The sequence below is a fragment of the Oncorhynchus masou genome, chromosome 28, assembly GCF_036934945.1.
Source record: "Oncorhynchus masou masou isolate Uvic2021 chromosome 28, UVic_Omas_1.1, whole genome shotgun sequence".
Classification (NCBI taxonomy): domain Eukaryota; kingdom Metazoa; phylum Chordata; class Actinopteri; order Salmoniformes; family Salmonidae; genus Oncorhynchus; species Oncorhynchus masou.
In genome coordinates this window covers 76315132-76338933 of record NC_088239.1, presented here as the reverse complement: position 1 = coordinate 76338933, position 23802 = coordinate 76315132, and the positions used below count along the sequence as shown (strand labels likewise).

The following is a 23802-nucleotide window of genomic DNA, read 5'->3' as shown; positions in this document are numbered from 1 at the left end:
AAATTGAAGACATATTGCTCAAACTCATAAGAGAAAGGCTCCCTCTACGAAACGTCTATTTTATGGTGAGATTTTTCTGGCGAGCTGCCAGCCACAGCAAGCTGATTTCCTAGTGTGGGTGGAAGCACTGTATTTAAAAAACTATATGGACAGAAAAGATAGATGCATTCAGTAATTGTACTGTCATTCAGACTCCCTGTAAATGTTCATGCCGAAGGTAGCTATGGATAAGAGTTTCTGCTAAACGACACAAATTACATTATAATCCAACTGGGATTAATTATTTTTAAATGTCATTTGAAAAAGGCATGCAACAATGTTGAGACAATGTGGTCTCTCACAGCAACAAAACAGCTGGGGCATTCAATATTGTGCGGATATCAATCTCTCTTTCAAGACAAGGTGGCCCTCCAACCGGACTCCAACGAACCGAAAATAGAACCCTGTGGAACACCACAAGTAATCCTTACTTTTATACACAGCAAATACAATAAAAACATATAAGTTCACATCTGTGCACATGCATCGTGTGTGTGTGAGTGCGTGTGCGTGTGATATCCTATAGGTAGTAACTTCAGAAAAACAACAGACTAGGTCAAGTTTTGTCCACCATTTTATGTTTTGAAAGAACTGAAGGCTTAAGTACATCAAAAGGGGGCAACTGTACAAGAATGGAAGGACAAACAAACAAACTAAAGACTGTGTAGTTAAAGGGATGTTGAATCCCAACAGCAGCTCTCCATGCATACAAGGATAAAGATAAGGTAAGAGCACCATCCTCATCCATAAGTAAAGGTAGTCACAGTCAAAAGGAAGGCAGCTTGATTCTCCATATCAGAAACACTTCTAGTCCTACCAGCTTCTAGTAGGCACCAAACAGGAAAACAACAGTCCAAAACGAGGAGGTACTACGTGAATTTGTCTAATAAGAAATGCTCATTTCCGTTTTCCATTACAAAACGTTTTGCTACTGTGTGTCCGAATGAACACGACCCAGGTAAAGTTGGTTTATTTGCCAACCACACAAATCCCTGATTAGTTTCTCTGTACCAAAACCAATATTCAGACAGGTCCCCACAAGGAACAATTTTGTGCGGACAATTCCAAATAAGTATTTAGAAGTGGTCTTTAAGATGTTTTTAGATTAGGGGTGCCATTGTTAGATGTACCCATAAAGCATCTCAGTTCTAAGCACATTTCTTATATGTTATAATCCTACATTGTGGGGAATTTGAGAATCAAAATCAGAGTGCTGGGTTTCAGCAAGAAGAACATAGAAAGACCTTCAGACTGAGGTAAGTACGGTGTGTGTGTGTGTGTGTGTGTGTGTGTGTGTGTGTGTGTGTGTGTGTGTGTGTGTGTGTGTGTGTGTGTGTGTGTGTGTGTGTGTGTGTGTGTGTGTGTGTGTGTGTGTGTGTGTGTGTGTGTGTGTGCGCTTGTGAGTTTGCATGACTCCCCTCTTTGATGTGTAGAAGTGCATTTGGTACAATATACTGTAGAAGTGTATCTGGTGCACTATACTGATATAAACTCTTATGTAGTGACGAATGAGCCAATATTCAAATAGACCGATAATATCTCAATATCAAAACTTCATCCATATGTTACAGCTATCAATTCATAAACCAAACAGTGTGATGCTGGAAAACAGTTAGATATGTTGTAGCTACTTGTGTTGTGTATTCAAATGGTGACTGTAAATAGTATCATTGCAATTCCATCAAGCAACGAGTCAGATATCAATATACATTATATCTCATTTCCGCATACGACAGTTTATTGTTACAAAATATCGAAGTTGTAACCAACTATTACTGGTGTGTACTGCAAGCAATGACTGAGTCTAAAAGATAATGACCATGATATCTTTATATTAACTTTATCAATGTAATTCTAATTCTCATCAATGCTATTTCTATTATATCGATCAGTCCTCACTGTGTGCAGAGTGAATTGTAAAGTAGAATTGCTTTCATTGCCATGTTGTAAGCAAACGCGGTTTGTCAGTGGGTCACCCATCCTCCAACCAAATCTTTCAAGAAATATGCCACCTAGATCAGACATCTATCCGATCAGGGATTCCTCAGTGTGATAAAATATATAAGGCACGCTAGAGTCTTCCGGATAACCTTGCTACAGTACTTTGTATCTGCATTTTACACTCTCCAATGTTTTTTCCAAATACAATTTCAGTTTCACAGTCCTTTTCCATTGTCTTTTTTTTATTTTTTATATATATTTTTAAAAAAAACTCTACTTAGAAACAGAGTGGTCGGGGTGGTGGAGTGAGAATCTACATCTCGATAGTATCAGTCAGCCAACGTGGAAAGGAAACAAAGATGAAAACAGAAAAAGTATCTTCAGCTCTTGATGAAATCAAGCCGACCGCTCTGTAAGGCTTCAGTTGCTACTCATACAAAGACTAGAAATAGACAGGGCAGTAATCTGAGGTCCACGGGGAATATCATGTATTTAAGTGTCTCTCTCTTCAGTCTCTTAGTCTTTGAGTGACCTGGTGTGGTGTTGGATGGGTTTAGGGAGGGGTGGGGTGGTGTGGGATCGGTGACCTCAGAAGAGGTTGGTAAGTGTGGTCTGGGATGGGGTAGGTAATATCAGAAAAGGCTGGTAAGGGTGGTCTGTGATGTGTTGGGGTCGGTGACATCAGAATAGGCTGGTAAGGGTGGCCTGCGATGAGATGGGGTGGTGTTGGTAACATCAGAAGAGGCTGGTAAGGGTGGTCTGGGAAGGACTCATACTCATGGAGTCGTGGGGGTCCATGCCCCCCGGCACGGCGGTTAGTAGAGGGTTAACCGACGGAATAGAGGGGCTTGTCAGGTCCGTGAGGGTGGTGTGGGTGCTGGAAGGACTCATTGAGGCGTTGGAGAGCTCGGAGTGGGGGCCCGAAGGCGACCCCCCTGGTAGAGTGGACCCGTCCGACACCTTGTCCATCCCTGTGCTCTCCTGACGTAGTAAGTTCCGTCTAAACTTGGCCCTGGCGTTTTGGAACCAAACCTTCAAAAAACCAAAAACATATTTAAATGTTTGCTCATTAGAAAAGTGTTAGTGTGGTGAAACAGAAGCTGCAGGGCTGCGGGGAGGGGGGGGAACAGAGAGAGCGGGGAGGGGGTGGAAGGGGGGGGGGCGAGAGAGACAGAGAGAGGGGGAGGGGGGAAAGTGTTTCAAATCAAAACGACAAACATGAAAAATGGAATTCATCAAAGCCAAACGCTGGCTTTGTTGTCCTCGTTTTGTTCATTATATCTGTGTTTTACAGCATGTCAGTTTTTTCTCATTTGCAGTTATTTATAAATGTGCAAATGGTCCGCTGTGTGTTTTTGAATTCCCCTATCGAATGCTAAACAGCTGGTACGATAACTTGCTGACACTTTTTTTCTCACATAAAAAAAAATATTTAAAAAAGCTTTGGGTCCTCTCTTGATAGGCTATGACTTATACCAAGAGATATCTCTACTGATTGTGTGAGGACTAAATGTTTTTACTCTTGTGTAATTGTGCTGATTATGTTGAATGGGATGGAAATAGCTTGGCCAGTTTGTTTGGGATAATCGTATTACTTGAGCGATTACATAAATCAAAAACTTCCCTGATAGATTTGACATTTTGCACCATTATCATTTTCTTTATTACCACAGTACAGATTCAGCGAGTGCAATTTCTAATATTATGTTGTGTCAATATTTACTACTACTACATTTAAAACAAGTGCACATATAGTGGGTGGAAAAGTACTCAGCAGTCATACTTGAGTAAAAGTAAATATACCTTAACAGAAATTGACAAGTAAAAGTCAAGTAACCCGGTAAAATACTGCTTGAGTAAAAGTCTAAAAGTATTTGGTTTTAAATGTGCTTAAGTACTGTGGTGGAAAAAGTACTCAACAGTCATATACTTGAGTAAAAGTAAAAAGTTAGGTAAATGCTTTACATCAAATTCCTTATATTAAGCAAACCAGACAGCACAATGTTGTCTTTTATTTATTTATTTACTGACATCTAGGGGCACACCAACACTCAGATATCACTTACAAACACAGTATTTGTGTTTAGTGAGTCTGCCAGATCAGAGGCATTAGGGATGACAACGCGTTATATTGATAGGTGCATGAACTGGACCATGTTGGTGTCCTGCCTGAGCATTCGAAATGTAACAAGCACTTTTGGGTGTCAGGGAAAATGTATGGAGTAAAAAGTATATATTTTCATTAGGAATGTAGTGGAGTAAAAGTAAAAGTTTCCCAAAATATAAACAGTAAAGTACAATACCCCACAAAACTACTTAAGTAGTACTTTAAAGTATTTTTTACCATCAAATGTGGCCCAGGTTGTTATCCACATTATCATGTGGTTCATTACCACATTATCACAGCACATATAGCACATTATCTTACCACTGAACACCACTAAACAATAATTTTGCAGTAGCATAATAGCATTATCATGATGTAAGTCAACATCAGCCCATCTCACAGTTAATACATTATCATACTCCTAAATATTACATTTCCACAAAGGTAAACATTACAGCATTACCAGATCAATGCAACCACACAGCTAGCCTTGCAACAGCAACTGGCAACAGCAATGTGGATTGCTGCCTTGCCCCAAAGGTTAACACATTATCACCGGGATAAAATGATGCACTATCCCACTGCTAAACTGAGCCTCCCTTTTGATAAAACAATCTGACAAATGCAGTAGCTTGGGCTCAGAGATACTGTATATACATGTTGAATTTAATTCTGTGGGATTGGGACTGTGGTGCACTAAACCGAAGCATGTAGATATCCCGAACAAATAGGAATGATGTACAGTATTCGTGACTGGTTAAATGCAATGCAGCTCACGCTTATCCAATGAGCATCAAGGCAGTTTGCACTTATCCAATGAGCATCAATGCCCGTATTCGTCTCATAGTAGAAGTGCTGCTCTAGGTTCTGGACCCCCTGTCCTTATCATCTTTATTATTAATATTATTTCAAACTGATCCTAGATCAGCACTCATAGTCTGAGACACTTTTTCAATATGGGCCCAGCAGTGGACTATATACAATAACATACATGTGTGCAAATAATTATCCTTTATAAAATGAATCCTCTTTCTCACCTGCAGCACCCGTTTGGTGAGACCTGTCTTCTGGGCCAACTGTTTCAGGTCCTTGGCGTCCGGATTGTGGTTGATGGCAAAGTAAGACTTCATGGTCCTCAGTTGGTGGTGTTTAAAGGAGGTGCGCATGCGCTTGGACTTGGAGCTGGAGGAGTAGTGGGAATCTCGGTCCAGGTGGTCTCCATCGTTCTCGTTACAACTTAACGCTGAAGGGGGCGGGACAACACACACAGTTTAGTTTATGGTTACGATATGATATGATACAATAAAATATGATTCAATACGATACAATAAGATATGTACGATACTTTGTTGACCATTTTCATGGAATTTCATTTATTGTAATCTCCCGTGGGAAGATTCTCGGGTCGAGATTCGCCCGGGACTCTAAATTTATCTCAAGCATAGATACAGTAATGTATCACGTAGCAGACCAAATTATTCGAGATTTTACTTCTGTGTTAACTGAGATTACATTTATTGTTAGATTCATTGGGATTACATAATCAGAGTTGTCCAATGTGTTGTTGTTGTTGCTGTTGTTGTTTTTGTGAATGCTACGGCAGACAGACCGTGTGTCTTATTTGTTGACAGGAAAGCTCATTACTCCTTAATACCCACAACTCTGAGAGAAAATGAAACAAATAATAAATCATATAAATAAATAATATGTTGACATGAAAAACGCACAAGATTTACTGGGTAGCAACACATATCTTTAGTGTTCTCATCACTGTGTAAATAGTACAGTGTAAAAAAGTATTAGACTGAGTTTACAGCATGTTCACTTTTTGCTTCTGTAAGTACAGTGTAACAATACAATAATTGTTGTATATACTGGAAAAATCACTGTAAAGTGTTACTAATCACTCATTAAAAAACGGGGACAACAAATCCATTTGCCAAAGGAGTCAATAGATAATACAACGGGAAATGCCTAGTGCATATTAAGGACTTTTTCCAAATGAACACCTTAAGGCGTAACACAGAGTTATGGCTGCTGCCATGCATTTTCACAGTGAAGGAACAGTGTGATGCAGTGCAGCCAGGGTTTGATAGACTTATTTTTCACAGTGAATGGACAGTGTGATGCAGTGCAGCCAGGGTTTGATAGACTTATTTTTCACAGTGAATGGACAGTGTGATGCAGTGCAGCCAGGGTTTGATAGACTTATTTTTCACAGTGAATGGACAGTGTGATGCAGTGCAGCCAGGGTTTGATAGACTTATTTTTCACAGTGAATGGACAGTGTGATGCAGTGCAGCCAGAGTTTGATAGACTTATTTTTCACAGTGAAGGAACAGCGTTTAAAAAAAAAAAATATTTTACCTTTATTTAACCAGGCAAGTCAGTTAAGAACAAATTCTTATTTTCAATGACGGCCTAGGAACAGTGGGTTAACTGCCTGTTCAGGGGCAGAACGACAGATTTGTACCTTGTCAGCTCGGAGGTTTGAACTTGCAACCTTTCAGTTACTAGTCCAACGCTCTAACCACTAGGCTACCCTACCCTGCCGTGTGATGCAGTGCAGCCAGGGTTTGATAGACTTATTTTTCCACAGTGAAGGAACAGTGTGATGCAGTGCAGCCAGGGTTTGATAGACTTATTTTTCCACAGTGAAGGAACAGTGTGATGCAGTGCAGCCAGGGTTTGATAGACTTATTTTTCACAGTGAAGGAACAGTGTGATACAGTGCAGCCAGGGTTTGATATACTTATTTTTCCACAGTGAAGGAACAGTGTGATGCAGTGCAGCCAGGGTTTGATAGACTTATTTTTCCACAGTGAAGGAACAGTGTGATGCAGTGCAGCCAGGGTTTGATAGACTTATTTTTCACAGTGAAGGAACAGTGTGATGCAGTGCAGCCAGGGTTTGATAGACTTATTTTTCCACAGTGAAGGAAGAGTGTGATGCAGTGCAGCCAGGGTTTGATATACTTATTTGTCACAGTGAAGGAACAGTGTGATGCAGTGCAGCCAGGGTTTGATATACTTATTTTTCACAGTGAAGGAACAGTGTGATGCAGTGCAGCCAGGGTTTGATAGACTTATTTTTCCACAGTGAAGGAACAGTGTGATGCAGTGCAGCCAGGGTTTGATAGACTTATTTTTCACAGTGAAGGAACAGTGTGATGCAGTGCAGCCAGGGTTTGATAGACTTATGTTTCACAGTGAAGGAACAGTGTGATGCAGTGCAGCCAGGGTTTGATAGACTTATGTTTCACAGTGAAGGAACAGTGTGATGCAGTGCAGCCAAGGTTTGATAGAATCTGGACCTCTTGATGATTGTGAAGGGTATGTCAACAAACGCCCTCGGGTGGCAGCAAACCCCAAAACAGAAAGAAAGAACGAAAGAATGAAAGAAAGGAAGTAAATAAGAAAGAAAAAGGGAAAGAAAGAAAAATAAAGGCCTTATTCTATATTGTATAACACTGCAGGCTAGAATTGGATTAGATTTGAGATGTAGGGTCAAAGAAGTGGGTCAGAGAAAAGGAAGATAGGTCCAGGCCTATGTCCGTTTGTTTTAGAATGAAAACCTGTATTTCATTCAAATGTAATTAGACTTTATTTTATATATCGTTTATTTATGTATTTATATATCAGATTTGGAGGAAATTGTGCAAATAATAGTACCCATTTATATATCAATTTTATACCACAATCCTGACAATTTGTTTTAAATTTGTTTATAAAATAGGTCTTTAAAATAATGTATAAATATTATTTAATTACATTTTCATGCTCATAGTTAGTGAAGCACACTCAGAACTATACAAAATGTTATGCAAATAAAAATCCAAAATCTCTTTCCCAAAACAGAATGCCAGAGAATGGATCCAATGTTTTAACTATTAGCGCTACCATTCATGTTTAACTCAAGTGCTTACTGCGGCTTTCGACTTTTCGCCTTTCTTATTCAAATCACCTTATGCCGCCGCATTATAGAGCTAGACAAATTTAGATTGTAGATCGTATCCTTTTCTCGAAAAACAGATATACGTTCATTGGGGACGACGGGCTCGTGATAATGGCTGGAGCGGAATTGGTGGAATGATGGTGTCATTCCTTTCCATTTTCTCCGTTCCAGCCATTATGATGAACCGTCCTCCCCTCTGCAGCCTCCTGTGATATACATATCTAGGCCTATCCTTATTAGGCCAATCCATATTGTCCTGATCCTACACATGTAACTAAATTTGTGAATGATAAGTAGACATACTGAATAGCAAGTATCGCTTTTCAAAATGTCAGTCGTGTGTTTTTTCCCAGAACAAGAGCTCCGTGGTGGTGCGCAAGTCGGTTCTTTATTTATGAAGGGGTAACATATTACTGGATGTGGGAGACTTGCTCTCCAGCCTCACTGGGGAAGTTTAAATCAGGATTCTACACAGGTGCTCCCATGTTCTACAAGCAATCCGACATTGATTTACCGACCCCAAAACCCAACAAACAGCGAGGCTCAACAAGTGAACGTGGGGCTGGGAATTTGGTCGTGTCTCCCCCTCTCTCTCTCATCTTTTTTGAAGTCCTACTCCCCATCTGAGCTATTTTCCACTTGTCTGCTTCTATTGTCGTCTAAAAATCTTTCACATCGAACCACTCTCTTTTTTTTAACGAGATTTGAGAGTGGTTCCAAGTTTTGAGAGGTTTTAGAAGACTAAATCGACCGTGTATGAGAAAATGTTCAATGGAAATAAGTGTAACATTTTCAATAATAATCCAATGGAGTGTTTCAAGACATTATTTCATTATTCACACGTCACTCTGTAGCATATTGAAATGGAACATACAGAATATTCGTGTAGGACATGCAGAATTGAGTAGGCCTTCAGAAGCAGTTTCTCTTTGAATGCATTAACGCCGTTTAGTTAGTGGGCTATGCGAGTTCATCTCGTCGCTTTTCTTTATTATAGATAGTTTATCTTAATCTATTAGATTGGAAGTGGATGCATCAGTAGGCCCAAGCGCGCTCCCATTCCACAAATCAACAGAGGATTCCAATGAACTTCAACATTTTCCCTCACACCTTTGACCAAATAATAGATCTTGTTAGAATAATGCAGTCTAATAAAGGTGAGTTATTCCATAAATCAACATAGATATCCGTCAGATTAAAAATACGGCAGGCTTAGTCTCTGCGTAAAAACATCCAAAGCACAACATTGTGTAATATTACGTACAATTTGATGGAAGCATTTAGTTCATGCATAGGCCTACTGATTAACTGCTCATTGTTTTCCAACGTTTCAAAGTTTGTATAGACATTTGTATTTCCCAAAACGGTTCAGACAAAATATGATATTTCTCACTGAAAGTAGGCAACCCAGTCCATCGAAATAAGCGACAGATCTTTTTCAGAAGTGTATTTTCAGCAAACTAAAATAGTTCAAATGAGTCCATCAGTCCACTCTTTAACTCTTAATTGTCTTTCATTCCAATAGAGATATCACACACACTATGAAATAGAGTAGTCGTTTTTTCTTTCATTTCAACATTAGTCAACCGCATTACAACGGTGTGTTACTGCTTCGTGGCACTTTTGTTGATGACCATAATGCCATTCATGGGTAACCGGTATATACAAACTCGTCCTACCTGCGTTGTAAGCAGCCAGATCTGCTCCAGGCCCGGGACTTTTCCTTTTCCTCGGCCTTCCTTTCTGCCCCGTACCGACACCGTTGTAATACTGCATCCCCAGCGAGTTTCCCGTGCCGCTCTCGCCAAGTCCTTTGCCCGAGGCTACATCCCCCGCGTGATTGAAATGCGCTTGATATTCCCCTTGTATGAGTGTCTCAAAGTGCAGCCGGCAGTACACAAGACTGTCCCGCATTCCGAAGTGATCTCCGGTCGTGAGCATTTTGTTGCAGCTAGTACAGGTGAAACAGTTCAAGTGGTAGACCAAATCCCTCGCCCGCATGACCATCTCCGACGCCGAGATCCCGAGATGGCACCGGGCGCACCTCTGGACGGAAAACCTCCTGCTTGGGAGAAGAGAGCGGATGACACAAACACGTACAGAATTTAGATTCACAACATGGTCAGCAAACTTTAGTTTGTGGACAATACGATGAAGAACATTGATGTAAAGTTGTTTTTAAGCAATACAGGCATATTAATTAACATGCGTAAAAGGTGTCATGCCTTCAGGCCTTCATATTTGTTTGTGTATTCTTGCCATTTTGCCACTTCAAATATGATATTTTGGTTTAGACTAGTAAAGCATCCAAAGCAAGCACAGGCCTGCCAGAATCGTAATAGCATAGGCTAATTTGTTGTAATGTGTATATAATAAATGGATAACAAGCTACCATGCTTTGGGAACATTAGCCTATACCATCACTAACTCTCTGAAAGCGGTTACAGGCTTGTCATTGGAGTAGCAGCAGCTGGTGCCTAAGTATGCTAGTTGTAGGCGTAATTGGATGTCGCTCTTGTTTTCATGCTTGCTTGGCCTGTTGTTGTTGTTGTCATAGGCGTAGCCTTGTGTCTTGGTTACCTGTAGTAATCTTCTTTGCAATAGATGTTGCCGTCTTTACTGAAACAGGTAAGCTCGGACTCGAGGTTTAGTTTGCACTCGCAGCACTTGAGACAGCGCATGTGCCACTGTTTGTCCACCGCGAGCAAGTAGTAGCGGTCAGATATCTTTCCCCCGCATCCCGCGCACAAGGCCACACGGTCGCTGTTGATGGACGTCATACTCTGAACAGGGAATGGGAAATCAGTTTTATGTTTACAATAAGAACACATTATTGATAGTATATCACCAATGGATGTCAAGGCCAATACCGTATAATAGTCAACATTTTACGCACACATATTTAATATGTGTTCATATACTTTTTAGGGATACAGCCATGAAAGCAATATATTAAATGATAACACTGGATATACCCTAAATGTGGGATGATGTAACACATAGGCCTAACTAACACGTCGGCCTAAAAGGTAGGCCTAACACGTAATCCTAGCCCGGAATATTTGAATGCAGCAGAAACCATATTTGTTTGTTGAGACATGTACATCATATATTATGAAAGAAATATATAAATGTAATTTCGCATCCTTATCAACATTTCTTTCACATGAAACACTCAATATTACCACAAATTAATTAATCGTGGGACCTATTGCAAAACATATTCGATTGGGCCTAATAAACAATTAAACAAATAATAAAATATCAAACATTATAATTGTGTTTAGAGCAAAGAATGCTTCTGGAAGATTTTACATATTTTGGACAATTCTTATAATATCCCACCTACATAGGCTATCAAAGTGCTCAAGATTATTATCTGTTAGATTGAATTATTGGGTTGTGAATGAACATGCATGGCCTTAAAATGGGCAGACATAGGACCATGTTTAGTGTAAAAGTTTTTACCATAATTCTAAGTGGGCCTATGTACATGCATCTGAAAGAAACTTCGTGAATCAAACGACAAAGTTATTGTAGGCTAGCATGTTTTTCCAGAGGCATACGAAATACTAACCAATAATTCATGAATAATATACTTTACGCACACAGGGTTTGCAAATGTGAACGGCTAACGGCTAAGTGCTGCTTGCCAACTTATAAAGAATTATATTTTAATCGAAGTTCACTTTCTAAGCATATATTCCGTCGAAATGAAATATTTATGTGTGCTATCACATGCCTGAACAGCACAGGTCCTTCTTTAAAATGGCATTCACCCACCGTCTCAGTTTCCCCCATGTCTATAGCCGAACTGATGGCGGTAGATTCGCCCTTCACCCTCCGGTCCATCTCGTCGATGACCCCCTGCATCTCGCCTCCGGGGAGCCCGTGGAAGAGCATCGTGGAGACTGGAGGGCTACACTTGCAAGCGTCTCCCTCAGATCTGCAGGCCAAAACTTCCATGAGACGCACATTTAGCCCATGCATTTAAAGTGAATGGCTCCAATCTATTGTTTTAGAAAAAATCCAAGCCAAGAATGATGGTAGGCTACAAAAAAATAGAAAGATATTGAGAAAACATTGTCGTTTACAACACTGTGCTTTGTAATTGCAGGGATTCTTAGAGTAAATATTACGTTTTCTATATAGGCTATAGTTTACACCATCTTTGAACACGTTACGAAAATCATATAAAATATCCTACTATTTACAAACAATAGCTCAGAAGTGTTATAGAAACATACCAGCAAACCACAATGTAAACTCTGGATCCAGTAACAGCGCTCAACTTGCAGATTTCAAGATGCACAAAAATGCACCAATTTCAGTCTGTCATCGAATTAAAGTGATCAAGGACTACTGCAAACGTTCAACTTGCATTACGACCAAAATGGACAAGGCAAAAATTATTCCAAGAGACAATACAGAAAGAAAAAAACAACTAAAAACACGGTAGAATTGTAGTGGTGAGTATCCTGGCCTCCACTCTTGAGTTCACAACAGCGAATTTCAATACTGCTTGTGGATGCTGGCGCAAAACATTTCAAAACCGACGAATATCGATCGAATATAACAGAATAACAAACGCAAGGAAGGAATGCGTAAAAACGCACAATTGTTCGTGTCCAGCACTGGTTATTACAAAACAGACGTTCTTTTCTTACAGGTATCCAGCTCTTCGGCAAAGCGATCACTGAGCTCTATGTGTGTGTGTGCAATTTAGGAGGAGGAGTTGGTTCGATGAGTACAAATCTCTTATCAAGACTCTCCGCACCGGCCTCACAGCCTCGTTTCGCTTCCCACCTTCTCCGTACCTATAGCTACACTCCGCGCCTTTTCTACGGGGACTTGTACGTCACGCAGCTATTTCACTCGTTCATTGGTTTGCAAACGTCACCAAAATGATCCTTATTTCAATATTGCTCGAGTTTTAAATGTAAAAGCCCAAATGAAGACCGTTATGTCTTCTTGTGTTGTTCAGCGTTATTGTTTCCTTGTGGTCTTCGATGTCACTGAGATGATTATCACGTTTTATTCATTTCTATAAAAGACAAAAGGATTATTATTATATTTTGACTTTTCATGTAATTTAATCTCAGGACAGTTAGTGTTTACATAACAACGCATAAACATTAGCAAACACGAATAACCTATTCAAAACGTATTTGCGCGTAAAAAGTTATGGTAAGGTCTCCAGTTTTTGGAAATGGTGTGATGTCAGAACCATGGTATCCACGTTACAGTAGAAACCTTATTTCTTTATGTAATTATTTCTTTAGGACTGTACACTGCAATTCAGCTCTTAGCTGACAATTATGTGTACACCATTCAATAAACTAAACTAAAACTAAACGAAAATCTAAGAAATATTAGTAACTTATAGATGCTGGAATTCAATCACACTCCCATTTGTGTCATTGCCAAACTACACTAGGGCTGTGTGAGGGATCTACCTAGTCTGGAAATAGACTTAGCTCATGCATTAACAATTATATTTCACTGAAACGAATAGCATACTGTTTACAATCTTATTGATTGAATTTGAAAACAGAATACTCGGATTTGGCTATAATATAACGAACATTATTATGCTTTCTGAGTTTATCACATTGGATGGTGAATGGGAACGCACTATGGCATGGTTGGCACAGTGCCGTGTGTATGTGTGTGTGTGTGTGTGTGTGTGTGTGTGTGTGTGTGTGTGTGTGTGTGTGTGTGTGGTGTGTGTGTGTGTGTGTGTGTGTGTGTGTGTGTGTGTGTGTGTGTGTGTGTGTGTGTGTGTGTGTGTGTGTGTGTGTGTGTGTGTGTGTGTGTGTGTGTGTGTGTGTGTGGAGTGTGTGTGTGCGCGTGTGCGTGTGCGTGTGTGTGTGTGTTAATATGCGTGCCCGCGGCGTGTGTGATATTAAGTAAGCTAATCTTTCGTCCATCTCAGAAAAGTTACAGAAAATCATTGTTTGTTTTTCCATTGTTTTGTTATTTAACTGTAATCACTATTAACATAATGACACCATTGTTGTTTTTATTAATTGTAATAATTTGTAGTTTAGCCTTGCCAACTGATTGTGTAAAAGAAGAATGAGAAAATCGAAAATGAACTATTGGGCAAACTACACCCCAGACAGACGGTCAATGTCTGACTCCGCGGTGGAGTGCCATCCATCTCAACAAAGGGAAAGTGACAGGTGAACAAATCACAGGTCCTTCTTTACCTTACTGCACCTCTTAGCGACGTCATCCTTTCGCTGCAGCCGCTGACTCCTGGACCATCTGTTCGCAACCCCAACAGGCACATTGGACAACACAATGGCCGGACCAGCTCCGTCGCAACAGCCGTGACTTAAACTACAACAAAGAAGAACAACGCCTTCGGCCGCAGGGGACCGGGGCTCTCGGTCGCCCCCGACATCATACCACCAGCGCCGGGGCTGCAGCAGAATAGCTTGTGATTAATCCATGTAATTAACAGCCATTGATCGTGTCCTTACACTGATTTTACCTCCATATTTCTTCATCTGGCTGTGGCTATATTGGCTAACTTTCTGGGACTCATTGATGGGTGGCCAAATGAGGCATCCAAATTTGTTTTTAATTATTTCGTAATTTTTTTTGAGGGGAACATTGGTTGTTTTAATTTAGCCACATAAAGCAATACGAATGTGCTTATTCTTGGGTTATGCCATACACTTGACATAGATATTTACGCATTTTATCCACCTGGAAAACTTATTTTTTCTTAGCTATAAAAATAACAAAATTTGACAAATAACAATAGGCTATACTAATAATAATTAGGATTCATTCTGTGTTATTTGAATACCTACGTATAGTTATTTTTCTTAGGGTAGTAGGCTATTATTTAAATAGGTAAATCAGTTGCTATGTACATAAACATTGCCTATAGGCCGATTACACGTTCATGTCACCAACAATCCTCAATAAAGACAGCATGGATGTAAAGAGTGCTATCACTCAACCAAAAAGTGTTACTTTGCTTGTTATGTGAGGATTAGTTTCGTTTAGTCACGCGAAGCTGGGAGCCTATACTGTCGACACACAAATGCTCGCGTGGTAAATGAGACGTGTATTGCATCGTTTGCGATTCGTAACGCACCCCGTCTGCCTTGGATAACTTGGTCTTCTGAAACACACCGGGAGAAAACGTCGTATTCTCAGGGGTCCCGGTGCTGTACACATGGCCATAATTGATGACACAATATTATTATTCTGCTTAGAATGCTGCTGGACACAGCGTAGTGCCAAACATATGCCAAACATTCAAACATTTGCAGCGTCCCATAAAACAAATAAATATAATATTAGGCGTTTCACTTTATACAGTAGCGACCTCAGTCAACATACAATTAATGAATGTCTCGTCAAGATAATCGTTTTACTAACTAATCAGAGATAATATACATAATAGTTCTACTAATCACACATTATGTTATGGACATTTACTTAATGAAACATAGGCTTTCAAATAACCTATAGTTTTCCTATAGACATTAAATCAGTGAATACAGTTTATGCATTTCCATGTCATATTTTTACATGGGGTTATGCTACAACCACAATGAACAACTCGTTTGCATTATTTTCTTACAGTTTTGTGGTAAAGAAATGAACAGTAACAAAAAGCAGTGCATATTTTGCTATAGGCCTACTTCATAATTCTCCAATTAATAGATTATTTTGAGGATACCCATCCTCACCAGCATAATTTATCTTGGCTTAGGTTAATTTAAAGGGACCTTTCAAAAATGTTAAACTTTATATAAATCATCTGCAGCACCACCCCAACATCAACATATGTGAAAATTGGCGTTTCTATGTTTTGTTGTAAAAAAAAGTAGAGGAAGATAAGTGTTTCACATGACATAATCGGTGTGCATCATGTGATTTTAACCAATTGTGAGTAGGCATTGCCTACTAATAGTCTTCTAATTGCTTGATGATGTCACTGGAAACACATCTTTTTACTACATATTTGTTTTATACTATTTTCACATATGTTGATGTTGGGGTGGTGATGGAGATGAATATGAAATTGATAATTGTTGAAATTTCCCTTTAATGTCACATCAAATATTATGTTTTATCAAACAGCTGGGGAAAAAACACGCAGGAGACATTTTTCCCTGTATCATCCCTGCACAATGACTCCATTAGGCTATCAACATTCAAGTATTTAAGGATGTACAGTATCGTATCTGTAGGCTATGTCAGTTAAGTCCATCACATTGTTGATGTTTCTTCCACTCAGAGAAACTCACAAACATCACCTGGTTCTCTCATTGAATGAGAATGTCTCCCCAGTATATCCTTGAGTTTGAGCGAGCCTCGTTAGTATATATTTTTGGCCCGCGTGCTGCTTCGGTCCTTATTTATCAGTGCGTGCGCTTCAAACAGCTCTTAATGAGATCTGTGATATCGTGGGGAAGTGGGGTATTAACTTCATGACTACTTAGAGTGAACATCTACCTTGAGAATATTTCCCGTGTATTAAAAAAGGGCGGGACAAGGCAAGACGAGGTTTTGCTAAATCACTGAGTAAAATTGAGCTGAACTATTTATTTGTTCTTCAAAATTAATAAGACACATTTAATTGATAGGCCTATTCAAATAGGCGGGGTCAGTGTCAAACGAGAGAATGGGCCTGTGACGTGAGAAAGGAGAGAATTCAGTGGTAGGTTGCATGTGTTTCTGATTCAGTGTTGGAGGCTTCAAGGATAACATTTAAGCATGTCCAACACTTTCACATTGACAGGCTTGGAGTCTTTGCGCTTGCCAAAGGCGCGAGCGCCTGCTGCCAAGACTGGCGAAGCATATGGCACATTTTCGCTCATACATTCAAACGATATGTTATTGTGTATCACTTAGGCCTACTTAACCTCCCGAAGCGAAGAGCCTGAGCAAATAATGGATTGGAGAAGGATCGTGGAAAAAAAATAAAGTCCTTCGGATCTTTTGAGTGAGAAACAATGATGTTTGCAGCTTTTATCCAAACATCCAACACCACACACTATTTGGGTTTTGATGTAGTTATTAAGTTTTGGAGCTCATCGTGAAAACAAACACAAGAATATCCTAATGACTCGGAAAATAATAAATATTTTGCCCTTTTAGGTGCTGTGTCTTGAGATTTCCCAATCGATGTGAACTGAGGTCTTTTTGTAGCTTATCATTTCCCTCTTCATTGAATACTTCAACCACTCACTTCTGATTTATGTAATTAGTGCTTGTTTGTGCGTGCGCGCCCCTGAGCGTGTGTGTGGGTCTGTAGCGCCACCCGCTGAACATGCGCCAGCGACTCTATTTCTCGCTCAGGAGTGATATGGCGTATTAGAAAAAGCTGATTTCTGCAGGTTGCCAAATGGCACAGCATGGATTATCTAACTTATTGGACATATTTCAAAACATAATGCATGTTTGTTTACACGATTGAATGTTCATTTCATCCTACTCTACATGTTAATTTCAAAATATGAAACCTGTTTATCGGCCTTTGGGTGTGAGAGATGTTAAAAGTGTCCTCTCAGGTATTAGTTAGCTCTATAATTTAAAATAGGGGGAGATAATCGTACATATGGGATAATGTCATTTATTTGTTCTTAGCACAGAAGTTCACTTTGGAAATATGTTGTAAAACAACAAACGAAAACGAACGAGTGAACTTAAATAACATTTCTAATCCTCTCCACTTGTTTGAGGTAAAAGGGATCCGAATATCACTTGCTGAGTAATATTTAACTCGATGTTGGGTCAACAATGTGTAAATTAGAATAGCCTATTACAACAGCATATGACGGCTTAACAAACAACATTATAAGAAGACCAGTGAAATCAATTAACTTGCAACAATGAGATACCAACAGTTGAAAAGAAACCGTTACGAAAGGTCTACATGATTTTACATTGAATACCTAAACTCAAATACCTCGGGATTTCGACGTGTATCAAGGTGTACTATGGTAGGATTTAGTTACACATACAGCCTATCTGTAATCTATTCAATTAAAATAACGTGGAGGCGCAGAAAAGCCCCCCTCGTAGCACAAACACGAAAGAGCCTTGGTACGTCCTAAATCCGTATGCAAATAAAAACTCATGTAATACCCTTAATTGAATAAATGCATATTTATCATTTACGTCTTCTGTCTGGAATAATGTTAGCTCATGCATTAAACATAAAGTTACCCACGTCTGCGCGCGTGGATAAAATATGATATTGTGAGGATTTGTTGAACAGAGTTTAGTGGTATCTTGTATTCTCACTCTCCAACATGTGCTCTTATCTTCTTTAAAGGCCCAATGCGGTCAAAACGTGATTTCCTGTGTTTTATATATATTTCCACACTCTGAGGTTGGAATAATACTGTGAAATTGTGGAAATTATGATAATGGTTTTTAGTGTGATGGCTGTTTGAAAAGACCACCTGAAAGGTCAGCCTGTTTTGGTGGGATGGAGTTTTCCCCTGCCTGGTGACACACCAGGCCGTTAATTAGTTAATAGACCAATAGAAAAAAAGAGTTCCAAACCTCTCTGCCAATAACAGGTAATTTTCAGTTTTCCACTCCCCACTCAGACAACTGCCAGACAGTCAGCAAATTTCTTGCTTGAGAAATTGCTCTTTGCTAAGAAGCTGTTTTTTTTTTTCTGACTTGAAAACAATCACAGAAAAGTACTTAATTCTTACCCAGAAATGATTTGATATTGAGATCAAAATGACTAAATTGGAGCTTTAAATAAATTCCCACCTGTGGATAAAGCAGATTACCTCCGTCTCCCTGTGCACAGGTCAGCCCACTACCAGCAGCAGCAGCACCACCACCACCAGCACCACCAGCACTACCACCACCAATAACACCAGCACCAGCACCACCAATACCAACACCAACGCCACCAGCAACACCAGCACCAACACACTAATACTTTTGTCTCATGTTTGTTAGTTTATTTTTTTTTGGTAAAAGTATAAAGATCTTTCAAAACCGTTATTTATGTGTTATATGTATTCATGTCGCTGGTAATCTTTTGTTTAATCTCTCAATGTCTGGAAGTCTACATCCTTTTGGATTCCCCTTCGTGCGTAATTTATGATGCACCTTGTCACCAAGGTTCCTGCATTTTTGGGGCTCACTGGATTCAGGGACCATGATCAAAGCGCGTGCGCGTGCGCGTGCGCGCCTGGCACTGTGGCACAGCTCCCCATTGTTCGCTTTCACATGTCAGTTTTACATTTCCAATAATAATATATTATTTCTATTTCTTGATATGGAGAGTCTAATTAATAATAAGATACTCATAGCATATGGAATAATCAACTAATTCAAATGGAACAAAAAATTGCAGCAATCCAATGTATTATCAACGCAGAGGCCAACCATCTTGCTATAAAGTCGCCTCGTTGGCATTACAATTGGGAATCAACTCAACTGTTTTGGTTGTGGCCCTAGGCATTGACTAGAAATCGTTATTCATATGTACGTTTTCTTTGATTGAATAGAAAACGTCAATATTTGTATGCTCTCTAGTCTTTAAATTCAAGTGCATCTATAATTTAAAAACTGCGCTATGATGTTGTTTCAACACTACGCGTTTACTTGCGCGCAAGGGGTTTACTTTGCGCGACTAGAATGAATTTAGTGATATATTGTTATTTTTCTGTTTTTGGGCTGGGACCCCAACTTTACTCGCTAATAAGTTCAGGACTTTCCCTTTGCCTTCCCTTCCGATACACCGAACGAAAAAGCCCACTCCACATTTAAATCCTTCACCCTAATCCTCATTGTTCGTTTAAAATGAAGGGGAAATTGGATTTCTCTGTCTGCGTGTGTGTGTGTGTGTGTGTGTGTGTGTGTGTGTGTGTGTGTGTGTGTGTGTGTGTGTGTGTGTGTGTGTGTGTGTGTGTGTGTGTGTGTGTGTGTGTGTGTGTGTGTGTGTGTGTGTGTGTGTGTGTGTGTGTGTGTGTGTGTGTGTTTGTGTGTGTGTGTGTGTGAAAGAGAGAGAGAGGAAGCGAGAGAGAATTGAATTGAACTGAGAGCGAGAGAGTGGGAGAGGGAAAGACAGTGTGAGAGAGAGGGAGGGATGGAAAGAAAGAGAAGTAGAAAGAGAGGGGGGCATCTTGGGGGTGGTGGGTGGTGGATGGTTATGAACGCATGCACAATGCATTAAATGTATACACATATGTTTAATTGTTTAATAATAAGCTAAAAGCCAATTAAGTATGATAAAATCATATTTCACGATGTTCTCCTGAGTTGCGCTGTATTATTATTCATTATGTACATTAACGAGTGCACCAATAAACTGGCATTAGAAATAAGATCCTCTATCTCATCATATGAAATATGCATCTTCAAGTCCTATAACCAATTTATATTTCATTTCATATAGTCAGACAAGAACCACATACATTGTGAATAACAGAATATAAGGCCACTCAGGTGCTTTCGCAATAAGCCTGCATGTCACATGAGTACCAAACCACAGCCGTGGAATATGGACGATGGACTAATGTGCATTTGAATGAGATGTTGGCACCTAAAAACACCTGGATTTGAAAACATTGATGTGGTCCACAGCTAAACATGTACAGTAAGAAAAGAAAGTCGATTAGGCCTATCTGTTTGAAAACCTGTCCAACAGGAGAAAATGACCGTAAAGAGAGTTAGAGAGACTCTCCAAAGTGTTGGCTTCGTGACTTGTGGTAATGTCCTTATAAGGGTGAGAGTACACAACACATAGCCTAATGGGGGGGGGGGGGTGTCTGAACACAGTGACCCAATTTCTCTTGACCGATGGGTTTTTAGACGTTTTTAATTGTGCATCTCAGGCCAACCGATATTTGGAACAATTTACTTACGAAAACACATTAAAGTTGTGTAAGAGCATATCAATATGTTATGTTCTTCCGTATCTTTCAGATGCTTATCTCTTAGTAATATAATCATTCATCTTATGCTAATGTTGACAATACCAGGCTCATTTCCACATTAGAATACAAAGAGAGAGAGAGAGAGAGAGCTAATAAAAGTAATTGAATGTGAACAATGAAATCGTTAAATCATCATCATGTTAAGTGTAACTAATGTGTTATGACTTGGAACACTTTAATGCAAATAATGACTTTGTCATTTTGATTAGGCTCATTAGTATCGCACAGCATTCTTAACGAAACGAGCAATTTGGGCATACAAATTCGATGCAATCCATAGCATTAATTCAAGGGTCATCTAAAAAGTCGTGTTTTTTTGTATTACGAATTGACCTACTGTAGCCTATATCTTATTCATTTGCACTTTTATTTCTTGTGATTTCTTAGTCAAATCACATTTGGTGTGTAGCCTATCATTTTCCAACCAAGGACAACAACATCTCATATCCTTGTCAACACGATCCACATTTTTTAAAACGCAACTATGATTTATTTTTCTTGCGAAAATGAAATAGCACTTTTATTCTAATAACTTGAGAAGCACACTTGAATTGAGCGCAATATGCGCAAAAGTTAGTTGTACATTACTTTGAATGATATTTTCTGAAACAGAGGTTGCAAGGTCACCTACAAGTGCAATTTAAAAAATAATTTGCATCATTCTACAGTTCTAGCCTAACTGTAGAACAACTAGGCGGCTGATTAGGCTATCAAAATAAATAACTGCAGTTTTATAAAACTTTAGTATACATTCATATGAAAGAAGATACAGTATATATAAAGCAGCTATCAAATATCACATTGTGGACATTTGCAATTGTTTCCATCCCAGTCTCACTGTAGCAGGAGAAAGTGTCGAGACTCGAACTATAGTTCCCCACCACTAGCCACCAGTGTAATAGGAGTGAGTGGGAGCATAACGGAAACTCGAACTGCAGCATGTATGCTCTGGACTTGCTGGCAATGATAAAGGGATGACATTGCACAATGAACCAACCGGCACATTTTGTCCCGTGCGTCAATGGACAGAGCATTCTTAGAATGTAGAGTTCATCATACTGAGAAAAACAGTATGTGTGAACAGAACAAAATTGGATAGTGCATTGTCAAGCACTTTTGTTAGGTAATCACTGTTTCATTCTACTGTGGCAAATTAAACGGCTCCTTTCGTCTGCATCATGCGACTGAAACGTAGCCGAAGATTGGCTTTGTGGTACATGTAGTTCATAGGGAGGCAGCGCTAGGTTGCAGATTCATACATGTTTTGCTCCTACGGGACTACAAGTCCCACGGTTCAATGTGCGGTGGTAGCGTGATCCGCTCGAGGAGACCATGGCGATACCCAGGACGTTCTGACGGGCTATCAGAAAAATAGCCCTCGAAAAACGGATCAACGCCCCATATAAACGACACTAGACTTGGACACTGTGAGACATAAAAATGGGGTCCCGTATCAAGTAAGAGCAGTTTCTTTTTTCCTTTCCCTTGTTTCCCAAATGCTAATAGGATACATTGTTTGCGCGAGTTAAGAGGGAGGGAGAGCGAGGCAGTGCAAGGCCTGGACTTGTTGCGACAGACTGAACGACTTGTTTACCGGAACATTGAGCATTTAGTGAAAAATAGTAATATTTGCTCATCAATGAGAGTATGCCACAATACTGTATGCAGAGGACTCAACTATGGATATGCATACATCTCTGCTTTCTCAATATGCCCCGCTGTCTAGCTCTCGACAATGTATGGAAGGGAATGTAAACATTTGAGGCAGACAGGGTTGGTCTATTTATGTAACCGGTTTTACACCACATCCATGCCTACAGGACATAAGTTCTGTGGATGGAATGAGTTCAATGTATTGGAACATGCCAATTGCGGAATGAACCGATGTTTTGGCGTATTGATTCAATGGCCTTTCCGCCCGTCATTAAAATGGTGCCAGCGACAATTGCTACATTGTATTGCTTGTCATGTATCACTGAAATGGACAAGGGTAACTTTACATTGTGCTTCCGGTACAATAGGCTACAGTAGCCGAGCCTATGTGTGGCAACTATGCAGGTGACCTGTAAAGTTAATTATATGGACTTTTCTGATGCAGTATGAATAGGCTACTCAATGACCTGTCCGTTGACTGACAGTAGCCTAGGTCTGCACCAAACTCATCCAATGGCAGTAAAACAATAACTGTCATGTTACAACAGAGGCCCTCATTTCTGTCAATGATATCAGTGTCTTGTGTTAAAACCCAAAAGGCATGATCTTGTTTTTATTTCAGATAACCAAAGTTACTTTGCCTCTTATTAGAACACCATGTTACAGTGGTAGTTTTATGGCCTTTGTGAAGTAGTATATTACTGAAAGTACACTTAATCTTAGGCTATTTTGCCCTATAGGCCTACTGTACTATATTTTCCATTTAAATGGCAAGTGTCCAACAAAACACTTCCCTTACCCTTCTTCCTTCACTGTGGAAGATAGTTCCCTGTAAAAGTGACACCATTGTATCCTGTGTTAGTGTACTCACCCACTTTGCCCAGAGTGGGTGAAAATGCCCTTTGTTGATGACATTTCAATTCCTTATGTTATAAAATACATTTTAGCAGGACACATCTGATTCTTTGTGTTCTGAATCGATCAGTAGGGTTTTTCTCTAACGTATCATTAACATTACATATAAAAAAGTGGATTTTGTAACCTAATACATTCAATAATAATCACAAGGTCTGTGGACAGAGCAGTGCAGCTTTCTCACCAAAACGTTTGAGGATTTTAATTTTTTTGGTCATTGTCTTTCAAGTTGTTTCCATGGGTTGCAAATAG

General features: G+C 39.6%; 2 protein-coding genes across 8 annotated transcripts in view; one reads left to right on the top strand and one right to left on the bottom strand.

Moving 5' to 3' along the window:
• Positions 1-595: 595 nt before the first annotated feature.
• Positions 596-12864, bottom strand: LOC135518313 (LIM/homeobox protein Lhx2-like). 4 transcript variants are annotated; one of them, XM_064943394.1, is made up of 6 exons: positions 12289-12864; positions 11825-12092; positions 10622-10824; positions 9721-10106; positions 5125-5330; positions 596-3012 (listed from the first exon to the last, which is right to left on the bottom strand). In XM_064943394.1, the coding sequence occupies exons 2-6, from the start codon at positions 12029-12031 to the stop codon at positions 2716-2718; spliced, it is 1299 nt and encodes a 432-aa protein (XP_064799466.1). In that variant the 5' UTR covers positions 12032-12092; positions 12289-12864; the 3' UTR covers positions 596-2715. The 4 variants fall into 4 exon arrangements, with proteins under 4 accessions (XP_064799466.1, XP_064799467.1, XP_064799468.1 ...); XM_064943395.1 differs by having other exon boundaries at positions 9721-10103; XM_064943396.1 differs by having other exon boundaries at positions 11825-11987.
• A 9439-nt stretch (positions 12865-22303) lies between these two features.
• Positions 22304-23802, top strand: part of dennd1a (DENN/MADD domain containing 1A) — a 153878-nt gene continuing 152379 nt past the window's right edge. For all 4 annotated transcript variants that reach the window (XM_064943393.1, XM_064943390.1, XM_064943392.1 and 1 more), the window contains exon 1: positions 22304-22439. In XM_064943393.1, coding sequence (XP_064799465.1) covers positions 22423-22439 — 17 coding nt within the window. In that variant the 5' untranslated portion in view covers positions 22304-22422. The remainder of the gene's footprint in view (positions 22440-23802) is intronic.